The 19,486-nt window shown below is 33.5% G+C and overlaps 1 protein-coding gene and 1 long non-coding RNA gene across 3 annotated transcripts; one reads left to right on the top strand and one right to left on the bottom strand.

Annotated features, from left to right (window-relative positions):
- Positions 1-6,486: 6,486 nt before the first annotated feature.
- Positions 6,487-9,315, bottom strand: LOC123656768. Of its 2 annotated transcripts, none has more exons than XR_006743592.1 (2): positions 9,179-9,315; positions 6,487-6,941 (listed from the first exon to the last, which is right to left on the bottom strand). It is a non-coding gene; the product is annotated as an uncharacterized LOC123656768 (long non-coding RNA). The 2 variants fall into 2 exon arrangements; XR_006743591.1 differs by lacking the exon at positions 9,179-9,315 and adding an exon at positions 7,217-7,236.
- Positions 6,738-19,396, top strand: LOC123656767 (annexin B10). The gene is made up of 6 exons (XM_045592426.1): positions 6,738-6,952; positions 7,513-7,592; positions 10,636-10,761; positions 15,983-16,115; positions 17,363-17,544; positions 18,944-19,396. The coding sequence occupies exons 1-6, from the start codon at positions 6,811-6,813 to the stop codon at positions 18,998-19,000; spliced, it is 720 nt and encodes a 239-aa protein (XP_045448382.1). The 5' UTR covers positions 6,738-6,810; the 3' UTR covers positions 19,001-19,396.
- Positions 19,397-19,486: the final 90 nt, after the last annotated feature.

Genomic DNA, 19,486 nt, shown 5'->3' with positions numbered 1-19,486 from the left:
TACACAAGGACTACTATGTTGGCGATTAAAAAAAGGTTTTATTTTTTTTTTTTTCTTTTTGGAAACTACAATTTGATTCTTGGACAAACTGCCTAAATAGTGACTAATTTTAAAAATGTACTAATACCAGTGTCATTTTTCAATTAAACAGTGTTAAAAAACTTTTGTAAATAATAATTATAATGGGAACAATGATATGAGTCCCAGTGCTATGTTCAAAAAACTAAATTTCTCATTTCTTATGCGACATGTTCGAAAATAAATGGTTCGTAACTAGAATAACCATTTTTTGAATATAGGAATCGGACTTAATTCAAGCTGAGACTACTTCGAATTATATAAATATTATGTTTTGGCTTAATTAACTAGTTGAACCTAGACAAACTAGATAATAAAATTAACTATATAGTCTAGAACCGTTAAACAAGATTACTTAAAATTTTCTAAAATGATCAAAAATGGTCGAAATATTGTTGTCCATACTATGTAAATTTGTTAAAACGCCAATTTGTAAAATGCTGGTCAGAAATGAATTTATAAAAAAAAAATTGTACTATTTTTGGCTTAAAAAAAAGTTTTAATATTAAAAATATCTGTGATACATTTGTTTTGTTTTATTTATTTTTTGTTCTACAATTACATACATACTTTTTTTTCTTACCTGTTTCTTAACTATTATTTGGGGTTTAATAGACTTAAATATATATTTTTTTCTTCTTTGCAAGTTATTTGAATTGACAAAAGAAATTATATTTTGTTTTTATAATACGCATTAAAATTTCATTTCAATGTTTCACTATATATTTCATTTCAATTTTCAATTTTTTTTATTTTATAGCATTTAGATATTCACAAATTCATTAAAATCACGTTTACGAACGCACTTTTTTTAAAAAATTAATTTCCCAAAAAATTAAATAGCACACCTTTGTTAAAATTTGTCAAAACTGATTCACTGATTGTTTTGTAACTGGCCAACATTATCAACCGTGAAAAAAAAAATATAAAATTACACAATTTGTGGGCAAAAACAGTCAGTTGCACTTTAGGGTTGCCACCTTTTTCACAATTTTTTTTTATATCACTAGGTCGGCAAGCGTATGGCTCATCTGATGGTAAGACATTACAGTAGCCTATAGGCGCATGCAACGCCAGAAGCATGGCAAGAGCGTTGCCGACCCAATCCCCAATCCTCCCGCCCAGGAGCTCTGGTCACCTTACCATTAGGAACACAATACTGGCTGAAAACAGTATTATTCAGCTGTGATCTTCTGTAAGGTCGGGGTACTACCCCAGTCGGGGTGTTCCATATTTTGAGCAGGAAATTCCTGCTGTACCCTACCTCAGTTATTAATTATTTTAACGTAACATTATTCCTCAAAAATGCACCAAATGTAGCAAAAACCGTTATATTTCAGCTTAACGAGGTGATCCCTGATCAATTTATGAATGGGTACTACGTGGACAGCGTAGAGCGAGACTACAGGATCGTAGTGTGGGAGTGAATTTATTCATAAAAAATTACGTGTAGTGTTATTAGTAGTGTGTAGTAGTAGATTGACTTCTTCGCGTACTAGTGATGTTACAAATAGTACATATAGTACACTTCATATTATTGTAGTTTAAGATGAATTTCGCTTTAGTTATGGTTTTTAGTGTATATTACAGAGGAAGTGTTCACAGGCGTCGTCAGGAGGACAGCGTCTAAAATATGATGAAAATATAGTAATAAGTTAATTTTATTTACTTTGCTCGTTACTTTTATGTATACAATATAATTAGTGCCAGTGCAAACGGACTTAATTATGAAATGAAATTTGTACCAGTTACTGGCTGTATATTTTTTTAACTAGTAACATTTCTCTATATACATTTTAATAATTGTTTTTACTTAAGTTACTCTTTTTATATATCCACATAGAACGTACATAATTATGTACAACTGTAGAATTTTAATTCTTGACTTGATAATATCTGGCTACTTACATTAGAAAATTTTATTAAAAAAATATGACGTAAAATAATATATAAAGTAAGACCGGTAATATTCGAGAAAACTTCGTAACCACATGTACATACATTTAAAATTGTGATAATTATGTTAAAAGTTACATAAAATATATGACGGCACATTTTTAGACATTTCTGTTAGGAAATGTACAACAGAAAACTATCACGAGACTCAGTTCCAATCTACCCAAACCGTTTTTCGGATTTTTTATTTCGCACAGAAAGTTCTAACAATGTGCTACGGGAAAAAATAATAAAAAATGTGGACACATTGAAACCCAGTAACCAAATCAGCATAGACAGACACATATGTGTTCATACAATATATTTTAAGAATATTATTACAAAAAAAGTTATACCTATTCATACATGTACATCTTAATTGTAAAGTAAATGTGGAGGGAACAACGGCAACAGTTGCCATACACAAAAAATTATGTAATCAGACTTGTAAGAGGTCAGTAAATAATTTCCAATATGTCCTCGTGTTCGTTACAAAATAGTTTTTAAAACCATTTACTTATAGTCCTCATTGCTTAAAGATGTAGTTTTTAATAGGCTTCATTGCTTTGTTCCTTCACTCAGATCATACTCGTACATAGATTTAAGATTAATATCAGGATTCGAATAACGATTTTGTCTCCGCCTTCCATCTGAATATTTTTACGTATCTTAAATATGCAGTTAAAAGTTCATCAGCCTATTACAGTCAACTGCTGGACATAGACCTCCCCAAGTTCGCATCACACATACATGCATACATATAATCACGCCTCTTTCCCGTAGGGGTAGGCTGCAGAGACCACTTCTTTCTACTTGCTACGATCCTTACATCCTTCTTTCGCTTCGTCTACTTACATTATTCCCTTCATACATGCTCTTCGGTTCAGGGTACTCTTGACCTGGCCTTTTTTCAAGACGTCCCTTATTTGGTCTCGGAACGTCCGCCTACGTCTACCCCTTCCAACCCGTCCATTCACACTCCTTATACACTTCTTTCGTCAATCGTCCTTCACTCATTCTCTCGACATGACCAAACCATTTGAGCATTCCTTTCTCAATTTTTGTCACTACATCTTTCAGACTACAACGTTTCCTTATCTCACTATTTCTTATCCTGTCACTCAGTTTAACTCCTATCATACTTCTTAACGCTCTCATCTCAACTGCATTTATGCTGCTTTCATGTTTCTTCTGCCATACCCAACTTTCACTTCCGTACATGAGTGTCGGAACCAACACCCCCTCATGCACAGCCAAACGAGCCTTATTAGACACCTTCCGACTGCTCATAAAGGAGTGCAAAGCACCATTCACCCTGTTTCCTGCATTCACTCTTCTTTCAATATCACTCTCACACTTTCCATCTCTTGTAAATTTTGAACCCAGATACACGCTCATTCATCTGTTCAATTTGTTCATCTCCAATCACAATATTGCAGTCTGTCACTGCCTCATCTCTTTCAAACACCATCACTTTCGTCTTCTTTACATTAATCTTCATTCCCTTTCTTACAAAACCTCCACTCATAGTAGTTACCATCTCCTGCAACTCCTCGCCCGAAGACACAAGTAATACTTGGTCATCAGCATAGAGAAGATATTTGACGAGTAACTCATTCATTCTCAACCCACTTTCATTCTCTTTTAAATCGGTCAAACAATTGTCCATGAACAGATTAAGCAGCCACGGTGACGCTACACATCCCTGTCTAACACCTTTTTCGATATTAAACCATTCAGTGTATGCCCCCATTTATCCTCACACAAGCACTGGAATCCCTATAAAGAGATTGCAATGCTCGTATAAGGATAATGCTCACACCATTCACGGACAATGCTGACCACAATTCGTTCCTCATCACTCTATCATAGGCCTTTTCTAAATCCACGAACACGCAAGACTCTTTTGTTTTTTGCTAGCACGTTACTAACTTCTTCTTCTTTGTTGACTAGCTAACTTTAGGGTGTCGGTTTTGTGTGACGAACTTTATGACTTTTCATGCTATATGTAACAGAGTAGCGTAGTGTTGTCTGAAATTACCTTAATAAAATATATAACATCTTTTTTAATGTATTGCTCGCTTTTACATCAAGCGACCAAGATCCGGTATTCCAATTATAACAGTTGTAGAAACCCATAGGAGCTTTAATTGTTTATTGTTTTGTGTCCACTCAATTTTATCATTATTCATTATCAATATTTAACATAGCTATAAGGAAAAATGTTATTTCCAATACACATTTTTAAGACACGTTACGATTATTGTACAAGTCTTAAATTAGTTGCAATATTTTCGTTAAGCTTTTTTGGCGTTTGCTCTCTTAGTCACATTCACTAAAATTATTTTTGTACAAAACTGGTTTTTTTTTAATATGTATACATAAATTTTATTTTATTTTTTAAATTTCTAATAATTACGTGATATGAATTTTATCTAATATATTTAAGCTTCTTATTAGTAAATCATTGATAAAAGTAAAATACAATTTAATGCAATTATCGTTTTATATATATTTATATCGTGATATGGATGTTCCAGTGTCTAGACTTTGTCTTTAAAAAATTCTGATTAGTAATAAAATGAATCTTAACAATCTTCATTTTCTATTATATTAGTGTTGTAGAACTTGTAAAACTTAAACTTCAATCTATAGGACAGATGAAATAGTAAAATGTTGAAATAAGAATGTTGTTTTATTTGTCCCTAAACTAAAACTGTAAGTATGTAAACCGTACGACAACTAAAGTAGGGATAAAGAATGATAAGAGATATTTATATATTATCGAAAAAGTTTAAATACATTTATTTATTATTTCTGATTCTTACATCCCATTTCATTTATATTTCATTTAAAATTCTTGAATTTATTCTTTTAATGTACTGTTTATTTCCTAAATTATGTCAATACCTGTACTTAGTCTAAATAGGGAATTGAATACTTTTTTTAGTTTTCACGTACCTAGATATAACAGTACGTTGATAAAAAATACAAATATTAATCTTGAGCTCATGGCGAGCTCTTTACAAAATTTTATCATTGCAACATTGGACTGTTGTCAGTGTCAGCTTACGTATTTTGAAATTAGTGGGTTAATGTCAGATTATTAGCTGCTTTGATTAGCTGTTTATATCATAGTACTCTGTCATTAATAGAGCGCAATAGTCCTTCCTCGTCTTGTCTATTTGCTACTGTGCCAGTTTTTCCTGTTTTTTGTGTGAAAGTTTGAATTCTCTTCACGAGAAACTAAATACAAGTGATCAACCGCAATTAAAGATTTCGTGGAAATTTTCTTAAGTCAACTTACGCAATAAAAACATGTCTCCAATCGTAAGTACATAGTTTTTTTTTAAATGATCTTGACGCTGTATGTTTTAACAGGGCGGTTCCTGATGACATCAGGGCTCGATTAGACTTAGGGCGGGAACGGTGCCCTTGACCTCATTCGCTTCGCGGTAAACAAGTAAACTATTGATTCACAAACAATTATAAATGAACAAGTCTATTAAACTTTGACTCGATGAGTAAACCATCGCGTAACCTATATTATATATACATATGATTATTTGTCTATTGTTGTGAGAGTACAAATACATTTAACAAATTTATTTTTAAAATTTAATTATTTTATTTTTTGTTACAAATATTTTTGGTGATGTGGTTTAAATTTTAGCGCGAACCGACCGTAGTTGGAGTTCCTAACTTCAATGCAGCTGAAGATGCCGCGGCCTTAAGAGCTGCTATGAAAGGTTTTGGCACTGATGAACAGGCCATCATTGACATCTTGACTTCTCGCTCCAATGAACAGCGTCAGGCTATTTCTAAAGCCTTCACACAGGAGTATGGAAGGGTTAGTGATCATATTAACAATTTATTCAATTCTTTATTTATAACTTAAAAAAAATTGTGAGTAGGTAATTCACACAAAACATTTGTGAAACTTCTGAAAAGTAGTCTACAGGAGATTTTTTTTTTACTGAGAATATAAAATACTGTGTAATGTTGTCTATCTCATTCTGTCGCTGACTTAATCTTATACATTTATGTGTTTGTTTTTTCATTGTGACACATTTTCCTTCTCATTTCATCATGATTCAAATCACAATGATTCTCACGAAGTTTAAATTCAAAAATTTCTTACATAAAATTTTGAAGCTATATAGTAATCTGGATGTATGGAGTGAGCTATAATTTTTTTTTCTAAATTTTAAAAGAGGCCCAGCAATAGGATATTACAGGCTAAATCACTCAAATATAGTATATCTAAAAAATTATGAGTAGTTGGTAATGAGGTCATGTGTTGCCTTTTATTATAATTAATTACATGAGTCATTGTGCAAAAACACTGTTACATAACAAGTTAATAATAGTATGAATAGACAAGAAATATTAACATTTTTGTTTACCTGATATAAATATACTTGTAACCTTGTAGAGCATTATCTGATTATAATTATAATGAGTACACAGAAGATTTTTATACTATTATATTTTTTTCGTAAAATAATTACATGTGTTTTTACATGCATTTCTAAAATAATAACTTAAATGGTTTTATAGTAAAATTTTTTCTTGAAATAATTATTTGCGTTAAGATTACTCTTAAAAGAAATATAGAAGTATTACTTCTTAAAGAAATCAAGTTTGTATACCACTATATTAAAGAAAAAAAAACAATTATTATAAGTAAATAAAAAATATTTTACATATATAAAACTTAATAAAATTCACCAGGACATTATTGAAGATTTAAAGTCAGAACTGGGTGGTCACTTTGAAGATGTTATAATAGCACTAATGATGCCTCCCGCGGAGTACCTCTGTCGGGAGCTGAACCACTGCATGGAGGGCATGGGGACGGATGAAGAGGTCCTCGTTGAGATATTGTGTACACGCACTAAGCCGGAGATAGCTGAGATTGTGGACACCTATGAAAGACGTAATATAATCATTAATAATAGATATATGTTTAACATACTCAGTTATCTGTTCCATAGATAGTAGCCGACATGTAAATATAACAATTATAGATAAGTATTAATTACACCAGATTCAGGGCATATATCGAACCTACAACCCCTGGAGCAGAAAACACCGCAAACTACGCCAATGGGCTAGTTGATGATAAAATATTAGGTATTTTTAATAGAATGTTATTTAGATACCTCTTATTGTGTAACTGAATATGATGAAACAAACTTACCTTTTCATAATTTTCATGTAATTTAATAATTATTGCTTAAAGACAATCACCTATATAAAAACAGTTTAACAAAATTATTTCTACTGTTACATTATATACAAAATTCCATAAGAGGATTTTTTGCGACATAAAATTTTATCTTTAATGAATGTCAACAAATATGTACTTAAATATGAATATTAAAGTAAATTTTAAAAATGTAATTTTGCATCTTCAATACATTTTTTTTTTTACTTTCTACCAATAAATAATTTAAAAAAAAGATCATTTTACAAAATATGTAATTTATTTCACAGTGTACAACCGCCCGTTGGCTGAGCACATGTGTTCGGAAACGACTGGCGATTTTAGACGCCTTTTGACTCTCATCGTTACTGTAAGTTACTTTTTTTATATTGTCATAATTAAGAAGATTAAAAAAAAGATTGAAATAAAAATCAAACCAAAAGCTAAATAACCTTAACAAAAATTGTGACTAAAGTATGTAACACATTATGTGCTTGTGCTGTTTGATTTTCTTTGCACTAACAACTGTTACTAAGGTAATAGAAATTAGGTCATAGAAGTAGCCAGGAGTGTCAAAAAATTCTTAAATCTGAATATTTTTGATGGCTGTAGCTAATAATTGAAATTTTGATTCTTAAAATCGGGGCCGGATTTAGGGTCTGGAGGCCCCACAGAAATTATTTTCCAAATAATAAAATGTTTTTTCACTCGAATTTTTTGAAAATAAATAAATCTTTTTTTGGATTTGAGACTGTTTGTACAAAGTATGTACAATATGTAAGAGCGCGAAAAAAAAGTACAACGAAAAGTTGTTTACTAGTGTTAACTCGTCGGAATTTTAAAGATTATTCCCCTAAATACCCCCTGCTTAAAATTATAAAAAAATTTTTTTTTGGAACAAAAATATGTAGCACTCATGGCTCTAATGAATAACCCGAAGTGACTGTGTTTAAAGATTTTGTTTATTTCACCTGAATAAATATTCCAGTATATATACCTACGTACATTGGAAATAAATTTAATGTCATACGGTATGTGGTGTGTCATGTGTAAAACACAACTGAAAATCATTTAATACACACTTTTTAATACACTAATCACTTATACGCCACTTATCAAGTAGCAGCGTTAGCCACACAAACACAATTAACAATAACTGCTTCTTCACTTACAAATTATCATATTTATAGGACTATAATCCCGCCAATACATGACAAAGATGGCGTCTGACCAATCATATAAATAGTATTAACTATTCGGAAGATGGTGTCCTCCATCTTTAGCTCTTTCAACAAATAATAATTAAAGTAAAAATAATACAATCTTGTAAAATTATTAGAAGCATAAATTTAAATGATAAGAATATTTATTGTGTAACTACCCTGCAAAACAGATAACATAGATAGGGACTGATTAATCGTAAATAAATATATTGACCATTCGGAAGATGGTGTCGACATCTTTGTACTGTTCCGGTATTAAACCAATAAACAATAAGAGTAAAATCAATACTAAATCCAATATTAATAATTGTTAGAATTACAAATTTAAATGCTAATACATGTCATATTTGGACACTTGGTTTACAGTGTATGTTACGATGTCCTGTAATATAGTTTACAACTAAATTTGTCTGTATTTCTATTTTTCTAAACCTTTAATTCTCCATAAACAGATTATACACACTTAACGAAACTAAAAAGGGTCTTGACAGACGAATGCACAACAAAGTTTTCCTATAGGGATTCCGTTTTTTTTCCTTTTGAGGTACGGAACCCTAAAAACATTTAAAAGCAATTAACAATAACTCATTGTAGCGAAATCAGCAATCAATTTAAAAATTGTTACATTTTAACATTAGGTAAATTATTAACTGAGGTAACGTATTGGGTCGCCTACGGGTGACGGGGTTAGTGCGTAAATGCATTTTCCAGCGATATAAAAAAGGTAACGTACTGGGTGTGTACACTCGTAAATAATTTGTTGCGTGTCATAATAAATAATATAAAACTAAAATGAAGGCAATACATTAACATTAAACGAATTAATATTTGTAACTATTGCGTAATATAAAAGGACCTGTTTCACTGGTAATGAATAACGCTATTTGACGGATGATGGTATTCAACAGATAAAAGTTATAGATAGTTAAAAGTTTTTGATATATTATTCGTTTGTACCATGGAATGCCACTGTTTATGTGATATTTCTAATGATCATTTATTGATAGCAAATATTGATCTACAAGTGGTAGTTTATTAATTGAGGAGAAACATGTCCCCATGGCCTATTGTTATGGCAATACCTTCTGCTTTTAAATTTATTCCTAACCTATTTGCTGGATAAACTTCATCCGTAATCGGTGAAACAGACCCTAAGTCTCTTAATATCACATTTTCTAACAAGATATAATTGCTTGTCACACCTTTACTTTCGCTTTTGCCCGACATCTTCCCGCCCCGGATGAGTTACTCGACAATCGAACTTTCACCGACATTCAAGTGACCTCAATGTTATATTTTAATGTTCATACGGGGATTAACGCGAACAAAATTTTTTAAGGTAAAATATATTACCTTGAGGCCTGACGTTTCGGCCAGGTTACACCAGCTGTGGTCGCAGGCAGGCAGACAGAAAATTTTGTTCGCGTTAATCCCCGTATGAACATTAAAATATAATAATGAAACGCGAAAGTTTAAAAGTTGACCTCAATGTTGTAATTCGATGGGAAAGTGTTTTTGATATCAAAATATAAGAATTGGAAGCGTTATTTTCACAAGCGTTTCTAGTATTTAAGAGTAATGCTGATAAATTAAATCGTAGTAAATTCGACCACTTGTCTGAAGAGCTTATTTTACTGCTGTACATGGCATTATAATGTACTGTGATATAATTGATCAAGGGGCGTGGCTAAGCTAAGTGACAAAGATGATTCACTATTTTCTTAATGCGAATAAACTATTCTATTTCTTTATTATCAATTATTGTCTATATTTTGATATCCGCTCTTAAACGCCATTTTTTGGTCTGTGGACAAGTGTCACGTACAGCATGTATCTATGTTTGTGCGCCACTGTCAAGCACGAGTTTCCATCTCGAGTAAGTGCAGAGCATAGTCGTTATTTAAAAAAAAAATCTGGCTGCTACTGTCGTCCTTCGGTAAAAAAGGCAGTAAAGCATAGATATCGAAATCTGTAAAAAATTAATTTCAACGTTTCGTTTGAGCTAAATAAATTGTATTATAATATGAATACAATTGTAATCATAAGAGAAATTTAATGGCGTTAAAATTTTATCAATGCGGTGAAAACGGTCATTGCTGTTTACCTAAGCATGTCATTATAGTAGTCGTAGTCGGTAGTCGGTGGTAACTCGCCCGAGGCGGTAAAGAGCGGGAAGCACGTAAGAGCCAGTCGGTGCGGCAGGGTGCACGCGACGAGGAGGCGGGCGTTGACCCCGCGCGGGCGCAGGAGGCCGCGCAACAGCTGTTCGACGCGGGGGAGGCCAAGTGGGGCACGGACGAGGAGATCTTCAACAAGGTTTTTTTTTTTTTTTATGTTACTAGGTCGGCAAACAAGCGTACGGCTCACCTGATGGTAAGCGATTACCGTAGCTTATAGACGCCTGCAACACCAGAAGCATCGCAAGCGCGTTGCCGACCCAATCCCCAATCCCCCCAGGAGCTCTGGTCACCTTACTCACCAACAGGAACACAATACTGCTTGAAAACAGTATTATTTAGCTGTGGTCTTCTGTAAGGTCGAGGTACTTCCCCAGTCGGGCTGCTCCATATTTTGAGCAGGAAATTCCTGCTGTGCCCTACCTCAGTTATAATCTCGATACATTTTTTAATCATTACCGTAATTATTCTGTCATGCTTATTGAGGTAAGGTACACAGCCGCAAATTTACGCTTCAGCCTGTAATATCCCACTACTGGGCATAGGCCTCTTTTAGCTCTCGCTAGCTTAGAAAGACCAGAGCTTAATCAACCACGCTGCTCCAATGCGGGTTGGCGGATATATTCCCTACTATGAGTAACGATCTGTTATACCTAGGTTTAATTCGTGGATAGTGCTGACGCCGCTATTTTAATTACTTTAAATATTTCATTTTCCATACGGTCGAGTCAGTTGCCGTTTACCATCCAGCGCGTCACACAATATATTTTATTCACCCAGAAAAGGAAAGTGAGGTGTTTCTAGGGACAGTTACTGTAAGTGTTTGGACTATTTAATAAACTTTATCAATATTTAACCAGTTGTGTGTCTATTCTAAAAGACTACCGGGAGGTGCCGCGTAACAATTGGTGTCAGAAGTGGGATGTCGTAAGTGGTTTTCTGTGTAAAACCCTGACATCCGAACCCTGGCACCCAGGTACGTCATTAGACATTACACAAGGTCACAGGCCCCACGTCGCCGTGCCTACATCAGGTATACGTCTCAGGCCCCACGAGCCGAGGCAGGTCCACCAAACACACGGAACTTCTAGCAGATCTACAGCCCCACGCTGCTGAGACTGCGTCCCAGCAGAAGAACCCTCACCAGGCAACCATACCATCATCTACATTTTACATACACGTCGCTATATTGCAACGTGACGCGTTAGCTGCAATACGACTCACAGAGCCACCACGTGTCCGAGTTCCGGCCCCGCAACGTCATCAACACGTGTCACGCTTCCCAGCAGATATGATCGCGCTTGCTGTTTCATTGTGAGTTTTCTATTTTACTAAAAGCCTAAAAGTGAATAAGTGCTAGTGATCAGTGATTCTTTCCCAGAAGATTAATATCTCTTAACCTTTTTTTTAATAAACCTTAAATTCAGTAACAAGCTTAATATATTTATAGAGTCACGTATATACAACTTCTACAAAAATCTATTTACATTTTTACTAAAATTACTGTTTTTCATTTTTACTGAAAAGACTGTAATTGAAGAAGCTCGCTCTGATTCCGACAGCAATTATTCAGATCCATCTTTAAAGTTCTCAAAACCGAAAATGGCTGAGAAGATAACTCTATCTGTTCTTACCAAATTCATAAAACCTTATAATGGTGATCGCGAATCTTTGCCAGCTTTTCTCACAAACTGCGAAAATGCTATTTCTCTCGCAACCGCTGACCAGCAGAATGTGCTTTGTAAATACATTATATCACAGCTTGAAGGCAAGGCACAAATGGCTTGCTGTCTTAAAACATTTAATAAATGGTCCGAAATAAAATCATTTTTAAAAGTCACGTTTGGTGAGAAAAAGCATTCTACGCATCTTTTAATTGATCTACAGAATTGTAAGCAAAATTCAACAGAAGATGTCACGCAATATTCATTAAGAATTGAGTCTTGTATAACACGATTACTATCTGATATACATTACAGCTGCGAAAACTCAAATGAGTTAATAGGAAGGTTAGCTGCTATGGAGGATTTGGCATTGAATACTTTTTTATTAGGGATTAATTCAAATTTATCGCAAATTGTACGCTGTCGCAATCCCAAGACACTATCTGAGGCTATCACACTTGCTATTGAGGAAGAAAAGCTTTTAAACCTAACCAAAATTTCTCAACAACCTTCTAAATATTGTTCAATTTGCCACAGATCAGGTCATAACACCTCTGTATGTTTTAAAAACCAAAAACCTAATTTTACTAAATCTAACAATTTTCAAAAAACATTTCATCTACAAAATCCTCTTATTTTAAGTCGACCTTATAAACCTAATTTTAATTATAATAATAAATATTGTGTTTATTGTAAAAACAAGGGTCATGTTATAAACGAATGTCGCAAACGCGAATATAACAATAGCCGCCGCATACTGCAACCCGATTCTTCTCAGATTGCACAAAGTGACGCCACGGGTTCACGTGCACCGAATAACGTATCGCGCGTGCACCATTGTGATAATATTGATCGATGTAATACTTCTTTTAACGAAAACGATTTAAACTAAATCCGATTTCGGCCTCGTGCCAGTCGAAATCGTCGGCTATAAACGGCACAAACTCCATTTTCGATTCTCTATCATCTCAGCCTCCCCGCGAGGTAGGCCTGAGTCATATCATTATGAATACTATTCCTAATTCTTATAAATTAAATGCATCTCAGTCCTAGCCGCTGAGTCTCACTGAATCTCATAAATTAAATGCATCTCAGTCCTAGCCGCTGAGTCTCACTGAATCTCATAAATTAAATGCATCTCAGTCCCAGCCGCTGAGTCTCACTGAATCTCATAAATTAAATGCATCTCAGTCCCAGCCGCTGAGTCTCACTGAATCTCATAAATTAAATGCATCTCAGTCCTAGCCGCTGAGTCTCACTGAATCTCATAAATTAAATGCATCTCAGTCCCAGCCGCTGAGTCTCACTGAATCTCATAAATTAAATGCATCTCAGTCCTAGCCGCTGAGTCTCACTGAATCTCATAAATTAAATGCATCTCAGTCCCAGCCGCTGAGTCTCACTGAATCTTATAATACTAAGTCTCTTAAATCTCATAATTCTAATTTTATTCTTTTCAGGTTAATAATTCACCAATATGGAAATGCCCTTATAAAATAATAAAAGTCCATAATAAAAACAACGTGACCTTACTAATTGGCCGTAAACATATAAAATATCATACAAATGAAATAAAGCCAGCACAATCATAAAATCAAGCTTAAATACTTTTAATTCTACTATTCGAAGACTAAACCAAAACGAAATTAAATTAAATTCCCATATAACTATACCTACTAAATGATATTCTTTCTCAAGTTACAAAGCAAAATGATAACTTATACTACGTAACGCGAATAAATAGTTTTATCAATCTAATTGAAAGTTCCCTGATAACAATTTCTAATTTCTTAGACATAATCCTTAATTCTATTTTATTTTAAAAGCAAATATTTTAGCTAACATGTTTCTACTACAACAAAAGATTATTTTCATATTAAAAATACCATTAATATACCCAGAAAAATACATTGTTTACAAAAATATTCCTTTACCGACTCCACATGATAAAAATGCTAACACGTTTTCTTTAATGCAACCGACTAAAGCTTATATTGCAGTAACAGATGATAAGCTCAGTTACGTCTTGTTAGATAACTTAAACAATTGTAAGTTGATAAACGATGAGTATTCTATATGCCCTATGCTCAGCATTTATTCGAGTATAAATAATCCCTGTTGTGAAAGTAAATTGTTAACAGAAGTAGTCCTATCAATGTCACCTGAATGTAATCATAAACTTTTGTATAGTAATGTCGATATTTGGCAAACGCTTAGTAATAATAAGTGGATCTTTGTTCAATCTAAACCATGTAAATTAACTGTTAAATGTAATGAAACTCTCAAATCGTAATGTATCCAATTTCTAAATAAATGTTTTTATACTAATTCTAAATATTAAACTAATGTCTTAAGATTATCAATGTACTATTTCTTACACTACTCATTATACTAACTCATATACTAATTCTTATAATAAATAATAATCTTTACTCTAAGATAAACACACTTAGATACTTATAAAAGTTTGTTATGATTTTTTTTTTATGAATTTCGGCAATTTTTGACAATTTTATAAATTTTATGATTTTTGTGAATTTTATTAAATTTATATTTTCTTTGAGAATTGTTTGTGTGTAAAATAGACTAACATTAATTATATAAGTTATAATATTACTAACACATATGGATGAATTTTCTAAAACAAACTTATTATTATAATTATCTTATTATCATAATTTTATAATAAAATGTCAAATTCTTAATTATTGATGATAATATTAACATTGTTAAAATTTTAGCTAAGCAGCTCTCTTATTGTTTAATGATAAATTTTATTTTTTTAATTCCAATTAATTAATATTTTGGTAAAAATTGTAAAACGCTCATTTTCCTTTCTGACCTTTTCGATTTTAGTCGCGTCTCAATTCCGCTTCATCTTTAAAGATAAAGCTCCATCAAAAGGGGGGAGATGTTATACCTAGGTTTAATTCGTGGATAGTGCTGACGCCGCTATTTTAATTACTTTAAATATTTCATTTTCCATACGGTCGAGTCAGTTGCCGTTTACCATCCAGCGCGTCACACAATATATTTTATTCACCCAGAAAAGGAAAGTGAGGTGTTTCTAGGGACAGTTACTGTAAGTGTTTGGACTATTTAATAAACTTTATCAATATTTAACCAGTTGTGTGTCTATTCTAAAAGACTACCGGGAGGTGCCGCGTAACAGATCGCTATCAGGCGTAGGTGATAACAACCGGGACCGACGGCTTAACGTGCTCTCCGAGGCAACAGCCGCAAATTTCCTGCTCAAAATTTGCATCAGTCCAACTAGGGAAGTAAGAGTATCTCGAGCCAAGTGTGGTATCGGCGAGGAGATCTTAAACAAGATTCGGTGATTGTGTTCCTGTGATAAGGTGGTCAGAGCTCCTGGGGAGGGGTGGGGGTAGGGTTGGCAACGCGCTTGCGATGTTTCTGGTGTTGCAAGCGTCTATAGGCTATGGTAACCGCTTACCATCAGTTGGGCCGTAAGTTTGCTAACGTCTGAAGAATGAGCCCTCTGCTTGACGTAGCATAGACTTAGGTAAAGTGGGTCCTTTGTGTCAGTGTAAAGCTTCCACTATATTCAGAATGAAGTTTATATTAAGAATAAATGACAAGAACCTCAACGGTTACTCTTTTTGAAAATCGTCCGAATTTTGAGATAAAGTTTTATTTCGCCATAAAATTTTCAACGTAAGCCAATAATTATAGATTCTAGCTCACGAGAGCTTCGCCCAGCTGCGTCTTATTTTCGAGGAGTACAAAAGCCTGTCGGGGCGCACCATCGAGCAAGCCATCAAGGCTGAAATCGGAGGAGAGCTAAAAGAAGCCCTGTCTGCTATTGGTCAGTTTACTTACGTACATAATTCTTATTTATAGATGTGATATTAAGATCCTTTTAATTATCTGCTGAATTTAATTGAAACAGTTTGTAAATAAATGTTCCAATTTTGGGCTAAAGCCTTCATTGCATGGAAGAAAAGATTTGAAGCTTAATCCGCTACATTGCTCTACTGAGGGTTTGGTAGGATGATTTTTTTGATAAAAACCGGGATTGACACCCTTTCAAAAGTAATTTGTATAAATAAAAATTCCTGCTTTAAGGTACCCGCGTTCATTGGCATTAATCGAAACATTCGTATCCCTATCCCATAAGTTTTCTTTTCTTCAACATTTAGGAAGCGATATTTAAGGGTCCAATTATGCGCTCCAATGCGGGCTGGCGGATATACTGAGAGTAACGGTCGCTAACAGGTGTACACGCCCTCCTACATCAAGAGTAACCAGTGCCCCATTCATTACAAAAATTATTATTCTTGGCAACATCCTTGCAATATTAACTTATCTCTAGTATCGTCCACTACACATAGGTCATTCACAATTGGGATGTTGTTAAACAAACAACTTTTTAAGTAAATGTGTCCTAAACATTCATAATGTTTGTCTGTTACTCATTCAACGTTAATAAGAAAGAATTTACTGTATATTAATCAATGTCCATTACTCCAATATGTTTCAACAAGCCACATTCAAATTTGTCTTTAGAGTTTTGTACGTTAACAATGATATTAAATATAATGGAATGGTAATGATTTAACCGGTGTATTCAAGTGATGCACTCGGCCGTCATCAGAGGAAACCACCATTTGACTTCTGAGTTCTTTGTTGAGTGTTTAAGGCTCAAATTGTACCATTTATAAGGTTAATCATTCTACATTACGTATTTGTCTACATGTTGAAGGACCAATTTTTTTTTTTTTAGTTTTCTGATACTTTGTAGAAGTTACAGAAAGAAAATTGAGTAATAAATTGGAAAGTTTCAGAAAATGTAACGTATTATTTCAAATTCACGTATATGATGGTTCACAAGCAACAAAAACGTCTGTGGGATCAGCTAGTTAGCAATAAAACATTGTATAAGTTAACATACAGTTAACTTATAATTATTATTCTACTATGTTCGTGTGTGATTACACACTATGTACCAGCAATAAAGTATCTACAAATTGATCTGCTTGAATATATCTACATAGTTTTTTGTACCACATTTCTAAACCTCCCGAAATCCGCGTACTAACAAACAAATTTCAGTGGAGTGCGTAGAGAATTCAGCGGCTTGGTTTGCAACTAAACTACGAGCAGCCATGCAGGGCATCGGAACCAATGATAGAACAATCATACGCATCATAGTGAGCCGATCAGAAATCGACCTGGGCGCCATCAAGAGGGAATACGAGAGGCTGTACGACAAGACCTTGGAGAGTGAAGTCAGGGTAGGTTAAGGATACCCAAATTCCATTTTTATTTCTAGTGGAGTGTGTGGAAAACGCGCCGGCGTGGTTCGCACAGAGACTTCGGAACGCTATGCAGGGAGGCGGGACTGATGATAAGGTTCTCGTGAGGATCATAGCCACGAGATCGGAGATAGACCTCGCTGCCATCAAGCGGGAGTACGAGAGACTTTTTGATAAAACCCTGGAGAGCGACATTTCGGTCAGTACCTGTATATATTTATGGGCTTCTCGCATTTGACAATTATAGCGTTAAATTTCAAATTGATTACAAGCTTTAAGCAGCTTGACGTTCAGCTAGCTATGGGCATTGAGAAATTCAGTTCTTAATATTTTAAAGTAGTAAACATTTTAACGGAATATTTTTTAAATTTTTTGTTAAATTTTGGTGGCATAAACGGTTAGTACCAATATCGGATCAGATTTGTAAATTATTAGTTCTGATCTCTTTAATCATTTTTACTTTTAAATTGTTTATGAAATACAATATTTAAATGAAATTTTTAGAACAATATAGCAACTTTAATAATACAAATATTAAACAAGTTATTGCTTTATACATAAATATACATTTAAATTTTTATTGAATACTTATGTATTTAAATATATTTATAAATATTGATGCTGGCAATACTTTTTAATGGTCAAATTTTGACGTGACAACGTCTAATAAATCGATGAACGCCGGCTGCATGCATGTAAAAGGATGACTCATTGTAGCGTTACGCTCATTGTACGCTTGCGCCGCATCTATCTCTATTCCAATCGATTAGCTATGCGTCGGAGGACATGTTTTGTTATGACGTCGTCACGTTATACTATCGTCCGTAAACCAACTTTCCAGGCAACCAACTTTTTAAAAAGGAAATTGATTTTATAAGTATTTTCTATTCTATCTTAAAAATAATTATTATTTGCTTGCATTAAAAGTATTACCAATGTCACTGCACTGATGCTTCTGCCATGCACGGCTAATTAAACCACATTACATATGTACATAACTTTACAAATTATTACTTTATTTTCTTTCTTTCACTTTTGTCAACGCTTTAATTGGACTATTTTCTTAAAATGTTCACATTTCGTAATGTGTTTTAATTATGAATGTTTCTCCATCGCTTCGACTGGTGACTGGGATAAGGAGGTATTTGTTGTTTTATTTATTTATAATTACAAACACCATTTATTTGACTTTGAAATCAAAGCATATAAATTATAAATCTTGTAAATTCCTCACACTTTTAGTATGAGTCTAGACTCGTTATCTAAGTGAATAATGAACACAAGTTTCCTAGCTGTCACACTGACGCATACTAACCATGCCGCGTTTCTTCGCATGATATCTCGGGCCCTCCCGCTGACCTGTCTGCGGCTCCAGCAGGGCGAGACTTCTGGAGACTACAAGAGGGCCCTCGTGGCTCTCATCGGACCGGCGTAAGGGGACCTAGGAGTCTTTGCAGTTAGAAGATTCGTTTGCATCTAAGGCAATAGGCCATTTGTTGTGTCGCGTCATAATGCATCTCAATTTGGATATTATTAGTGTATTGTATGAGTATTTAATATTTATTTAAGCTCTGATCTGAAAGCCTAAATGTTAAATTATTTCGAATGTGACAGCTTTAAGAATAAATGGTATTTTATTAATGTGTACAATTGTACTGCCTTTAAAATAATTAAATTCTTATATATCGATCAATATATGAAGATATTATTTATTATTAATTTATCAAAAATTGTCAATTGTAATTAAATCATTCCAAATTTTTTCTTCGTTTCTCGTGTGATTAAGCTTTAATTAAAACTTGTTTTTAATAAAATATTTATAAGCTTTAAATATTGTTTTCTTTACTTAATTTCGTACTCTAAATATTAATGAAAATTTAAAAATTAAAAATGCTTAATTTACACAAACAAAAATACATTT

The sequence above is a fragment of the Melitaea cinxia genome, chromosome 9 (genome assembly GCF_905220565.1).
Source record: "Melitaea cinxia chromosome 9, ilMelCinx1.1, whole genome shotgun sequence".
NCBI lineage: Eukaryota > Metazoa > Arthropoda > Insecta > Lepidoptera > Nymphalidae > Melitaea > Melitaea cinxia.
The sequence above is the reverse complement of the archived record's forward strand: the minus strand, read 5'-3'. Positions and strand labels throughout refer to the sequence as shown.

What these genes read in the sequence shown, in the direction of transcription:
- LOC123656767 (XM_045592426.1), top strand. Translation starts at nt 6,811, where the DNA reads ATGATGCCTCCCGCGGAGTACCTCTGTCGGGAGCTGAACCACTGCATG. An exon ending in TTTTGACTCTCATCGTTACT is followed by an intron (nt 7,593 to 10,635) that starts GTAAGTTACTTT and finishes CGTAAGAGCCAG; the next exon opens with TCGGTGCGGCAGGGTGCACG. An exon ending in ACGAGGAGATCTTCAACAAG is followed by an intron (nt 10,762 to 15,982) that starts GTTTTTTTTTTT and finishes CAATAATTATAG; the next exon opens with ATTCTAGCTCACGAGAGCTT.